Below are 13298 nucleotides of genomic sequence, written 5' to 3' on the forward strand. Positions count from 1 at the left end.
TTCCAGCGGCACGGCCCTGCTCGATGCATCGAGCACCGCCGTGCCGCTGAGCAGGCTGACGTGTCGCGTTATGATTGGCCAACGGCTTTGTCGTTGGCGTTTTCCTTTTTTAAAACTTTTTTCAAAATATATTTAAAAATCAATTTTAAATTAAAAAAATATTATTTTCCCACTTCCCAATAAAATATATCCATTTTTTCTCCACTTTTAATTTATTTTTCATTATTTTTATCCCAAAATTCACATTTTCATCTGTAAATATCCCCATTTCCACACAAAAATTTTTACACCACACTACACAAAATACTTCTCTCATCAATTCCCTCTAAATTCTTTCATCAATTCTCATCTAAATTCTCACTCTTTCACTCTTGCATAAAATATCCGGTTCCGACGATCACCCCTCCGACTCCCGCAGATGGAACCACAAACAGTTCGGCTCATCGTCATTCCCTAATCCGGATACGGATTTCTCGCCCCCTCCTCAAACCCAAGGTTCGCATATTCCGGGTGGCTACAGGCCTTACCCGGTGGACGAACAAGATGTCGAGGGGCAATACGGGTGCGCTCCCGAAACTGGCATGGGAGAGAGAGCCCCGATGCCACCGGAGGGCGGTTCCAGCGCTCCTCCTTGTCTTCGTAGTGTCCGTGTTCGTACCGCAGCAGTACCGGAGGTGACACCAATGTCCGCACCCCGTACACTACGGGGGAGATGTCGAAGTTATTCAAAACCTACTTGAAAATCTCCGAAGATGCGGAAACCGGCACGAACCAAACCGGGGGCAGGTTTTGGTGGCGCGTCTCTTGCCGGTACAATGCCACCCGACCCGATGACACCATCAAGCACAATAAGAGTATGGTGCGCAATGCCATCGGAAGAGCCAACGATGAAATCCAAAAGTTCCAGGGGTATTACCTCCAGGAACAGCGGTCGGCAGGGAGCGGCACGAGCGAGGTTGACATCATCACGGCCGCCATGTCGACCTACCATTCAGTTCAGTACAAACCATTCAAGTATCTCAACGCTTGGCAGGAGGTGCGTACTCATCCGGAGTATAAGAGGTGTCGCATCCTCCTCCAGCTTCTCCAGCAAACGGACGAGGTCGGTATCCCTATCCGACGCCGGCGAGGATGAGGTGGCTAGCCAGCTTGTCGGAGCTCACTTGGGTAGCCCTGACGCTGGCCCAAACAGTTCACAACGCCGGCCGCAAGGAAGGAAACAGGCGACACCCAACCGCCGTCGCGCCGCGACCCTAGCCGCCTCCACCCCTCCAACTCGTTGTGGATCCTTTTGGGTCAAATCACTATGGCCGATACGTCTCGGATGACTCACGAGCAACTTGATTCACATCACGCAATGATACTAGCTCTCCGAGCTCAATTGGGAATACCGCGATCGGGCTAGTCTTCTTTAAATTTCCACGGATGTATTTTTTAGGATTTAATTATATAGTTTTTTATTTGTAGGATTTTAATTATGTAATTGTTTTTTAGGATTTTAATTATGTAATTTTTAATTTTTTAGTGATTTGTAATAGTATTTCGGGTATTTTTAATGCATTTTAATATTGTGGAAATGTTTTTATTTAAATTGAATAATAAAATGGTGGAACCCTTGAGCATGCTCTTGCGGAAGAGCATGGATGTGGGTGTTGTGCTCTTGCGGAAAAATAGAGAGTAAAAAATAAATAAATGTGGGTCCGAGCCCACATTCATGCTCTTGTCTAAGAGCATGAATATGGATGCTTTTAACTTGTGAAAAAGTTAATGAGGAATTACCACTAGTCAACATAATCAACTAAACCAACTCTGCTAGGAAATATAGAGAGAGAATGCATTAAAAAATATTAAAAGTTAATGGTGTTAAATGATTTAGATGGAATATATCAATTTGAAACACTAATTAAATTTATTGTATGTTATATTTGAATTTAATATTTTTTTACTAATTTGAAAAATTGATTAAATATTTTTTATGTATGATGTAATTGTCCCTAAAAATTGATAGGATCCTCACGGGTTAATGAATGTGCTTTAATCCTAAACAAGTGTCATCATTGCATTATTATTTTGGTAAAAATTTCATATTGTTAATTAATCAACGAAACCTTTGTCCGAGCTCCTCGTCCCCCACCCCTCCCTCGCCTGCTCCATTATTAATGCCCTTATTTAACTATTTTTGCATTTTTATTAATGATATGATTGGTAACTCAAATATTGTTTTGACAGAAATAGGTGGTAGAACTACTTTATAACAATGTAAAGAGGTCCTGCAAATTCTAAAACCAAAACACATGATTTCAAGTTAATGCTTTACAAAATTACTCCCTCCGTCACGCTTAAAATGACACGTTTTCCTTTTTAGTTTGTCTCAACCAAGACGACACATTTCTTTTTTTAAAAACTCTCTCTCCAATTAATACACTCAACCACTCTTTCTTACTCCTATTAAAATATTCATTTTTCTTTTTCTCTATTTTTTAATACTAGCATCCATCTTTTCTCTCCAATTAAACACTTTAACCAATAACTCTTAAAATCTCGTGTCAACTAAGAAATGTGTCATCTTAGCCGGGACGGGAGGAGTAGGTCTTACACAGTAAACAAACGTTGTCCAGTAATTTATAGGTATAAACATAAACAACGAAGACACATGCATCACTAAACAAGGACACCCAAACATTGGTACCAACAAATTCAAAAATATGCAAGACTCTATTTAATCACCAATATGAATATCTATCCATACCTTCATCATGTACTCGAAGCACTCCATCTCCAACCAGTGATCCAACAACACAGCAAATCGATTTCCACTTCAGAAGTGAAGCTCACCTCTGATAGCCGGCAGGGGGGTACCCGGCAGGAGGATAGCCACTGGGAGGTGGGTAACCAGCACCCTGTGGAGGAGGATAATTATGCTGCCCGTGCACAGGTGGAGGATAAGTTGGCTGCCCATATGCGGGTGGGGGGTAGCCGACAGTAGAGGGATACGGCTGATCAAGGCGTGACATTTGCTGCATAGGTGGAACTGTCATCGGTTGTGGGCCAAACTTGCCATCGCGCTTGTCCATTTCAATCTTGTGTTGTGTCTGATATTCAGAACGGGGAAATAAAATTTTCATGGAAGAACACATGATCCAAAATTATCTATGCCAGGGTTACTAACTGATGCATCAGCAATAGCTTCACTGATTTTTTTTATGTAGTTAAGCTATCAAGCATGAGGTTTAAGATATTAAATCTACATATCTACTGGTACGAGGCTTACCTGCATACAAGCACAAACCCTGCAAAAAGCAAATATACTTAGTAGGGGATACATACTAAAGATTAACATTCATAACATATGATAATTTTTCTTACGTGCAATACACCATATCAGACAAGCAAGACAGAATCTGAGAAGCCTCTGAGATCTCTTCACTTCCAACGATCATAGCAACGATGGAGAAAATGCAAGCAATTTGTTGGAGGCAAAACATGAAACCCTAGATACATAACTAGCAGTTGGTCAAGCTGTATACCACTAAAGAATTCATACCCAGTAAGGTCGAATGGAAAGTGCAAATGAGATTGATTGGTTTTGTGCACACACAGAAGCTCATGTGTGTGTGTGTAGGAGGGAGAGAGAGAGTACAATGATGCAATTATCACACTGTGTTGTCTGTATGTTGAATTCATCTTGCAACAAAAACCGAGTAGAGGCAACTGAATTTCCAAAGCACAGGACAACCTGAAATTGCATTGCAATTTATTTTAGTATCTGCAATGCTGAGTAGCAGGAGTAAAAAAGACATACAGGAGAACACTATAATAAATGCACTTAATACACATTGGAGAAGAGGGAAAAAGAGACTCGGAAAGCCATTGAGCTACAAGATTACGAGTTTACAGACCTCAAAATTCTTACAGCATAGTCAAAGACTTAGAATGAAATTCCTTTTTTTCTTATTGTAATATATGAACAGTTGATACTTACAGGATTAAAAGCAATGTTATCAAATAGCGGATATGGCGGCGCCATGGCGCTATGGCATGGCGTTCAGTGGTGGAAACGCTATAGTACCATGTCGCTGCCATAGCACCGCCATATCCAACATTTGACAACATTGCATGTGTACTGTATTTAGGAATGGGGCATTATGCAAGAAACATGGAGGTTAGAGTTGTATTTTATACTTAATTAATTGTTTAAAGTGTTTTAAATGTTATATTTTAATTATTTTCTAATTTCTGAATTATATATAAATATATAAGTATTATTTTATTTATTTAATTATTGACCGACATATCCGCCATACTAATACGCCATATCCCTGTGGCGGTTTTTTGGCGAACCGCCATAAGCCGCCATACGAGATTGATAACATTGATTAAAAGATTGTGTGGATTATAACTAAAGTTCTATACTTACAGGCTTACAGCAAAATTACCAAAAACTATTTAGACATAAATGGTGATAAAATAAAAACATGTATCATAATTCATAAAAATTTTCAGTAGCTTTCTAGAATTGCTGCTGTAATATCATTAATCTCAAAGCTCAAAAGTTTGCAAATTGTATTGATTCCTCCAAAACTACTCGAATCATCCTCGTGATACATGTAAATAGATCTTAGAAAGAAATCAATGTGAGCATAGATGAGTATGAAGACTGGAAAAAACTATTTATAGGCTGCTAGAGTTGAAAGGAGGGTACTCATCGTTCAAATAGCTAAAGATAAAATAGGAATAATTCTTCATGCTTCAGGGAAACTTCATTGACACAGAAAAGAAGTTTTATAACAGTATAAAGCATCTTGGTTCATTATTAAGATAAAGATCCTCCAAGCCTGATATTACCTCAGTTGCAAGGCAAAACTGTGGACAACGGCTTTCACCACATCGCCCACTGCAAGGCATATATCCAGCACAGCACACATACCTATCACAAGAAATGGGAAAACCATTATAAATTTATAACGGAAATAGGTGCTAGTGATTACAATCTAGAAGATGGAAGGGATTTTAATTACCGGGACATGTCATTGTAGAGTGCTCTCTTGCGGAGCATATAAGACACGCAGGGTCCACTGTCATTTGGAAAGCTCGAAGAATTACTTAAAATTCTCAAAATTAATTTTCACACATGAGTAGGTGCAGAATCAAAGGCAGAGCAAAAACACTTTATTTAATGATTGGCTAACTATTGTGAAATTGCAACAAAACTACACACCAGATGCACGTAAAGTAGTAGGTACTGGAAGAAAATGTAAACTAACATCACCAACATAAATCTTAAACTGGGCCTAAAATGCTCTTAAACATACTTCTTCATACCCTGGGGAGTTTGACTGATTAAACAAAATTTACAGATAACAGTTCTGCCTGAAGGGACAATAATTTCCAATCCCAAACCTTAACAGTTTGTGATTTCCTGTAGGAATATGCAAGTGATCAAAGGATGAGCGGAAAAAATTAAAGATAACACTTCTACAAACATGTCCAAGGGATAATAATTCTAAACCCCAAATCTTTAATAGTCTGTGAATAAATTGTCTGCCCAACAACAAAGGAAAATATAGTTTCCGCAAGAGATACTTATAAACAATTTGAATGACAAAATACAAAGTTAGCGTGTAGAATTACCATAGATACTATAAATGCATATACAAGCAACTTTATGACTATAATTACCATAATCGAAAAAACAAAATTATATACTTTAACAAATAAACAGAACTTATTTTCCAGTTCCTCCAAATTTAAATTGCTTCACCAGCCATATGTTTCCTAGGTACTTTACTAGTTTACTTAACATAAAAACTTAGGACCTCTCAGGGTCCACCATATAGCATAAATGCCAAGCTCGTAATGTTTAATTTATACTCCCTCCGTCCGCGAATAGGAGTCTCGTTTTTCCATTTTAGTATGTCCGCGAATAAGAGTCCCAGTTCACTTTTACCATAAATGGTAATAGGGTCCCACCTTCCACTAACTCATTTCACTCACATTTCATTTAAAATTAATATATACACTAATACAAGTGGGACCCTTATTCCACTAACTTTTTTCCACCCACTTTTCTTAACATTTCTTAAAATGCCGCTAAGAAATGGGACTCCTAATGGCAGACAGAGAGAGTACCATATAATGTGGCCTCAATATGGAATTCCCCACAAGCATTGAGTTTGAGGCTAAGTGATCGCATAGATAATCTGTGTTTATTCCCTTAGTCGTTTAACAAGCTTGCTTACTCAGCTTTGATTGTAACAAAGTTGCAGGAACGACTACCAGGAAGGTTCAGGCAGTTTCTTAGCTATTGATATTCTAATTAAAAGTATATGAACAGGGAAAAAGAAATTTAATTAATATGAAGGTCTAAGGTAAGCGTATAAACCATCAAAATCAAAGAGGCAAGAGAAATTAAGCAATATCATCATCCACATTACTCAACAAAAATTGTCGAGAAGCATGTCAAAACCTTTGCCTTGCCATGATGACCAACAAAGCTCGGGCATCAATCACGACAAATAACTGGCCACAAACTGCGGTTGCCACACGCACTAGTGCACTATCTTGATTTTCATATCCAGTGTGAGGCACTTCCGATCCTCAATTTGACCACCAACCTATTCCTTATTGTGAGGTCAATGTTTTCCCCAAACCGATCATCCAAAAAGGAGAGTCATGACTCATTTTTGGTGAACAACCCATGCCCCGAATCTCAATTTTTCAACAAATTCTAAATTCAAGTGACTGAGAAGGAAACAACGTCGTTAGCCGTTTTACTAATGAGGAGGAAAATTGAAAAATACACCTACTTTTACTCATCATCCCCTTTACACTTCCGACGCTAGAAAATTCTCAGTGATCCATAATTAATCAATTTTTCAAACTTCATAACATAAACAAAAAAAATCAAAGTTAAGGCTACATACCGAACTCTGCTGGAAGTTATAACAAAATTAACCCAATATTTTTGCAATGACATTCCTCACATGTTAGCCATAAACCATTAGGGGCATTAACTTTTCATGATTAATAAGTTGAATGATTTGAGTTTTATATTAGTGAAAATAAAATTATCTCAAAATGATAGATATTGTGAAGAGCCTTCGTAAACCAAAGTTTCAAGCCATCTACTTAGTACACAATTGACTAGTCTGTACCATTTTTATCTATCTATCTATCTATGTTAATCCTCGAAGATAAAACACTCCCTCAAGAGTTAAATTGATATTGTTGCCATCAACGAATACCCTAAATTAAGCACAAATTCATAAGTAAGAAACCCTAAACTAATCCAAGTCAACACTGAGTCACAACAAAGTCTCAAAACCTAAATTAACTGATTTGAGCTGTGAAAACTTGGCATAAAAAACCTTCAATGAAAGCATATTATTCTAAACGAAACTCAGATCTCAAAAACAAATAAACACTGAGCAGAAAAACTAAAACCAGATCGCAATTTCTTAGAAACAAATACAGTCAGGAAAATAAAATATAAAATCATAGACGATGAATCAATACGCTTACCACCAAAACGACAAGCAACAATCTGCCAAAAAGCAAAAAATAAAACAAAATCAGTAGCGAAATAGAAGAACAGAATAGAATAACCACGCACGCACAAAGCATTGAGCGCAAACGAGGTAGGCGTAGGTATAGAGGAACTTATACATAATACTAATACTTACATGGAGGATCATTTTGGATGGTGCGCATAAGATCGGTGTGCCAGAGGTTGCGATAATTCTGGCGCTGCTGCATCTTGTCCATATTCGCCTGAGACCCCATTTTTGCTGCTACAACGAAAAATCCCCCTCAATTGAACTCCGTTTTCAATATCTGGGGAAGACGTAGAAGAGGAAGCGTTTTGCGAAGAAAAGTGATAGATATTGAGAGCGGGGAGGGCTGTTTCTACGAAGTCGCTTCGATAGCTTCCTTTATTTTTTTTATTTTTATATTTAACATGGTCAGCTTGAATCGTCAAAACTCAAAACTTTGATAGCTTCTTAATTATATATACTAGATGATTTTAAGATTTTGACTTTTGTTTTCGTCACATAATTTAGTGAAAAGATACACTAAACAGGAAGAGTTTTATTGGTCACATAATTTAGTGCAAAAATGATAAATAAGAGAAAGAGAAAAAAATGGATAAAATAAGAGGGAAAGAGAGAAAAAATAGTAAAATTAATGTTAGTGGATTATGAGTTCTATTTTATAAAATTAAGAGTTTGGATTTGTAGGAAATTGATAAAAAAAAAAATCAATTTTTATGAGACAGATGGAGATGGATATACTATATAAATTTTTGGACAATATGTGACCTTGTCTAACTCAAATAATTCAAGCAAAAATTCAATTATTTTTTAGCGATAAAAAATTTATAGATATTTTATTCACTATAAATGCTCATACGTATAGATGTGAATATAGTTAAGGTAAAACAATTTAAAAGTAAATTATTTAAGACTTTAATAAAAATATATAAATATATATTTTCAATTATTTTAACAAATAAAAAGGATAATACATCTATTCTTTCAATTATTTTAATAAAATAAAAAAATCAATTATTTTAATCAAACAAGATAGAAAAAGAAGTAAAATCCTACAGATCCTTTTAATTGTTTGAATAAAATGAAACATGAAAAGGGTAAAACAATTGTTTAAACAAAACAAAATGTCTTGATCGGCTAAAATAGTTTCGCATGTTACTACTGAAACAATACATTTAGTACTCCATTAATTATAAAGACTTCACTCCAACATCATTTTACTACTGAAACAAGACAAATTATAAAGACTTCACTCCTACATCATTTTATTAAGCTCAAACATTGATTTATCAAGAAGATACATTACCAAACATAAATATTTAGGACTTATTTGTGTCTTAACAAAAAAGTGAAATAGGAAAGCGTTTCAATTATTTTAATCTCTAGTAATGGGCCTCTGATTATATTAGTTATTTGTGGGTTGATCCAATATCCTCACTAAGCATTTGGATACAATTTAAGCCCAATATGAGAAGTGCCTGAGAATAAAATTATTTCCTTCATATATGCATTTTCATTTAGAAGCATAAATTATTCATATATATCGTCCCTGTACAAATTTATAATAAATCCTTAGTTATTGTGGAACAATGATCATGCAGTCGAAATCTAAATATATAGCATAAATTAATAGAATTAAACATATAATAATGATATACTCCATTTGTTATTATTTTTATGTCACATAGTATATCAAAATAAACTATCTAATCACATATCTATATGGAGTATTACACAAAATCAATAAATACATATTTTTTCCATTTAACAACAACAAAGATAAAGAGAGATCCTAGAAAAGAGCACTTTGTTTCACACAAAGGTAAGACACGCAAAAGTTACTACTATTACCTTTCATCTAAAGCGTAATTTTGAATGAACAGTACTCCATTCGTCCCATAATATATGTCGCACTTTCTTTTTTAGTTTGTCTCACGAAAGTTGTCATATTTTCTTTTTTGGAAAAAACTCTCTCTCACATAAATATAAATGTATTATTTTCTCTCTCCACCTAACACACAAAACAACATCTCCTAAACTCTCGTGTCATTCGCCAAGTATGACATCTATTATGGGACGGAGGGAGTAATATTCAGGCAAATTTTTTTACTTATAACTAATATATTGACGTACTTAATTTTTACTGTGGTAGAGAAAAAGTCCACTAACCCACTAAAATATGTTTCATAGTCAAATCAAAACTTTATTTGAACACAAATCTTCATTTAAATTTGCAATCACATTACCATACTAATGTTTTTTACCTACAATTACAACATTCCAGCCTCAGGATTAGTTTTTATTTTGCTATTAAAACAATTAAAGTTATTCCATTAATTCTGATTGGTTCTCTTCTATCTTTGTAATTTCTGACCCCGAACTTATCACAAACATACAAATCGAAATAAACATACAAATTGAATTCCACAAACCGAATTCGGCATAAAAGTAACATTAATTCCACAATTTGAATTGAACCCTAAATTTGTCGTTTGCCAAGTCACGCCTCTGACGCGTCACGTAGGATAAGTTTGTGTCAGAAATCTATCGGATCGGGTCGGATGGGAAATTTACACAATTCGATAAATTTATAACTTTTCATGCAACATTTAAAGTTCATATGAAAGTTGATGACTTTACAGACAATATGACCCTTAAAACAATTAAAGTTATTTTATCCGGGTTTTATAAAAATAAACAAACAATTGAGGGGGTTCACTTGCAAATCCGGTTGTCTTTATATACAATAACCGGATTGTCCATATCTTCGTCGATTCTCTTCTGCTAAACCTACCCTATTCAATTCACTAACCAATTCGCACCTTCTCACCGTAGCAGCTAGTGCGTGTGACAGAAAGCAGAAAAAACTGCATTCCTATAGAGAGATTGCAAAATGGAATTCTTGCCTCTCCTCAACTAAAATTGTGTAGAAAGTAGAAGCAGTCTCAAATTACACACTCCACAAATTTTTGAATAGTTGAGTTTTTTTTTTAATCACTCCAATGTCTTCCGAGCTCTACATGTTCGACAACTCCTACTTCTCCGATCCATTCTCGCCCTTCCCCGATTCCACCTTCGGAATATTCGACGAAACCGGCGATGAGACCGCCGCCAATCTGCACCAATTGGCGTCGTCGCCGCCGAGCGTGGAGCTGCAGAATCTGTCGCTGTCGCAGCTCGCCAGCGAGGTGAAGATGGAAGAATGCCAGCTCGGATTGCCCGCCCTCAACAACTCGTTCTCACCGCACGAAACCGCACTGAAGCTAATGCAGAGGAGCTACAGCAGCAACAGCTTCGAAAACTCCCGCGACTTCTCCTTCCGCCCGCACTTCGACTCCGTTCTCGAACCTTCCCATGATCTGCAGGCGCAGATCATGTCCTCGTCGGAAACCGCCTTCCAATCCTGCCATATGAGGAGAGTTTGCAGCACCGGTGATCTGCAAGTTCGTTCCTTCACCATTTTTTTTTGCAATATTAGAGAAAAAAATAGTGATGAAATCAAATACTCTGTTTTAGAAAATGAAGTCGGATTTCCAACCGAGAAGCGTGCTGTCTTCGAGCGCGCTTACTGCGGAGAAATCGTTCATCGAGGAAGCCAATTTCAAAGTCGGGCGTTACAGCGCCGAGGAGAGGAAGGAGAGGATCGACCGATACAGAGCAAAGAGGACTCAAAGGAATTTCAACAAAACTATCAAGGTGAAAAATACTCTCTCTGTCCCACAATTGTCAATCATATCTATTTTTTTAGAAAAACTTTATTCTCTCTTTTACTTTATTTTTTTTCCTCCGTTGGTCTCACTTAATATTGTTCAAGTTGGAGTCAATGAGGGTGTGTAAATAATAAATGCTTGCTTGTAAATTTATATCTGAACTTTTTATTATGTGATCAAAATAGTACGCATGCCGGAAAACGCTAGCGGACACGAGGCCGAGAATACGCGGCCGTTTCGCGCGGAACGACGACACAGTAGAGATTCCAAAGGCATCAATGTATCAGAGATATGAAGATGACGATGATCTTTGGGTAATGATATTCCTCTCTCCTTTTCTGTCAATTTTTTTGTAAAAAAATGCATAAAGACGAACATCAAGTTTGGTTTGTCGAATCTTTAATCAACTTACCAACCTTGACAATTGACAAACATCGATATCAAATAAATTTTTCCAATGATGTCATGGGAAATTTTATAGAAGAGGGTATGGCCCCCTATCATTTTGTGTACATCAATATATAATAAGTTATCATGAGCAACTAATTTTCATCAAGTTGTCATCTAACAATATTATGTATGACTTCAGACAAATATGCAGATGGAAGGGCTACATGTAGAAGAGGAGGAGCAAGTAAACAGAGGCTTCTTGCATATGTCGGATTGCAATTATCAGTACCAAAATTATAGATTCTGAAATCTACAATTTGATTACAAAGATCCAAAGTGACCAAGTTGAATAAGTTGATTAGGTACGGCTAATGTGTACTATTTCAATGTAATAGTAAGTTAGATGTTTCCTCTATGGTAATTTCTCTAGTTATAATTTAGATTGATGATGCTTTTTTGCATCTTAGTGTCATCTCAATGTGTATATATTGGAACCAAAACATATTAATAACAAGTTGAGGCTTCCACCATATTTTATGATTTCTATAGAGAATACTTGCATAGTTGCATATATTCTCCTCTGTTGCATGAACTTTTTGCAGCACAAAAATACATTCTCCTCTGCTACTATAAGAATCAGGGATGCGTATTATTACTTCTCCGTTCTCAAAAAATAGACTACTTTGACCATTTTAGATCGTCCTCCAAAATTAGACCAAGTCTAAGTATGAAAAGTTTTTAACTAATTACACATTACTAATAATGTGGACTCCATAATCTACTAATACTACTTCCACTATCTTTTTCTCATCTCTCTTACTTTTTCACGTCTCAATCTTACTTTACCAATTTTATATTAAAACTTGTGTTATTTACAAATTTTTCTATATTTTAAGGACCGAGGCGTTTCATTTATTTCGTTTGATGAATCAAACCTCTAATCTTGGAGTGAAAATGTCTCGAGGACAAGGAGTTCAATATAAGCTTTAGAGAAATCTTTTGTAGGCCACGTTGCCTAGATGATCAAGATCATGTTCTACATTTAATTGAATAATAATTGTTGTATCGAATCATTTCCCTTTTTTTTAACTGAATTACCTAGGGGTAGTTTGGGTGTACATATTTGTACTACAATTTCCTTATTTTGGGAATTGGGAGTGATTATATAATCGTAGTTAATAAACTGGGAAGTATGATATTGGGCAGACAGACAAAAACAATATGATGCAGATTAGATAATTGTATGTTATTGTATTAAGTGAAGAACCAATCTTGATTATCTTCCTTACAACCAACTGTTAGAGGATGATATTTTAATAAATTGCTGAACTTTATAAAGTAAAGTGAGTAGAAAAAGTTAGTGGATTGTGATACCTACTTTTATATATTAATATTATAATAAAATATTAATGGAATAAATTAGTGGAATGTAAGGTCTGCTTATCAAATCAAATATAGTAAAAGTGAAATGATACATTTATTGACACGCGTATAGAAAAGGAAAATTGAAACATTTAATAGTGGGCAAATGAAGTATTATTAATAATAGTTTATACTCCCTCCGTCCTAAAGAAATAGGTCATTTGAGGTTGACACATATTTTAATATAGAATTGGTAAAGTAAGATACAAGAAGAAAAAGTAGTTGA

General features: G+C 35.8%; 2 protein-coding genes across 2 annotated transcripts; one reads left to right on the forward strand and one right to left on the reverse strand.

Annotated features, from left to right (window-relative positions):
* Positions 1 to 2592: 2592 nt before the first annotated feature.
* On the reverse strand, positions 2593 to 7942 carry LOC121780329. The gene is made up of 8 exons (XM_042177900.1): positions 7683 to 7942; positions 7522 to 7543; positions 5019 to 5075; positions 4846 to 4927; positions 3641 to 3736; positions 3367 to 3491; positions 3272 to 3290; positions 2593 to 3092 (listed from the first exon to the last, which is right to left on the reverse strand). The coding sequence occupies exons 1-8, from the start codon at positions 7780 to 7782 to the stop codon at positions 2832 to 2834; spliced, it is 762 nt and encodes a 253-aa protein (XP_042033834.1). The 5' UTR covers positions 7783 to 7942; the 3' UTR covers positions 2593 to 2831.
* Positions 7943 to 10293: 2351 nt separating this feature from the next.
* LOC121778609 (two-component response regulator-like APRR9) lies at positions 10294 to 12190 on the forward strand. Its single transcript, XM_042175982.1, has 4 exons — positions 10294 to 10993; positions 11067 to 11246; positions 11446 to 11574; positions 11850 to 12190. Exons 1-4 carry the CDS (start codon positions 10553 to 10555, stop codon positions 11955 to 11957), a joined length of 858 nt encoding a protein of 285 aa, XP_042031916.1. The 5' UTR covers positions 10294 to 10552; the 3' UTR covers positions 11958 to 12190.
* Positions 12191 to 13298: the final 1108 nt, after the last annotated feature.

This window comes from Salvia splendens, chromosome 19 (genome assembly GCF_004379255.2).
Source record: "Salvia splendens isolate huo1 chromosome 19, SspV2, whole genome shotgun sequence".
Classification (NCBI taxonomy): domain Eukaryota; kingdom Viridiplantae; phylum Streptophyta; class Magnoliopsida; order Lamiales; family Lamiaceae; genus Salvia; species Salvia splendens.

Bases quoted from the DNA above. Each gene is read 5' to 3' on its own strand.
- LOC121780329 (XM_042177900.1), bottom strand. From the start codon at position 7,782: ATGGGGTCTCAGGCGAATATGGACAAGATGCAGCAGCGCCAGAATTAT. The intron at 4,928-5,018 runs GTAATTAAAATC...TTCTTGTGATAG, and splicing joins CTCTACAATGACATGTCCCG to GTATGTGTGCTGTGCTGGAT. The intron at 3,492-3,640 runs GTACTCTCTCTC...TTATGTATCTAG, and splicing joins AGTGTGATAATTGCATCATT to GGTTTCATGTTTTGCCTCCA.
- LOC121778609 (XM_042175982.1), top strand. From the start codon at position 10,553: ATGTCTTCCGAGCTCTACATGTTCGACAACTCCTACTTCTCCGATCCA. The intron at 11,247-11,445 runs GTGAAAAATACT...TGATCAAAATAG, and splicing joins ATTTCAACAAAACTATCAAG to TACGCATGCCGGAAAACGCT. The intron at 11,575-11,849 runs GTAATGATATTC...GTATGACTTCAG, and splicing joins AAGATGACGATGATCTTTGG to ACAAATATGCAGATGGAAGG.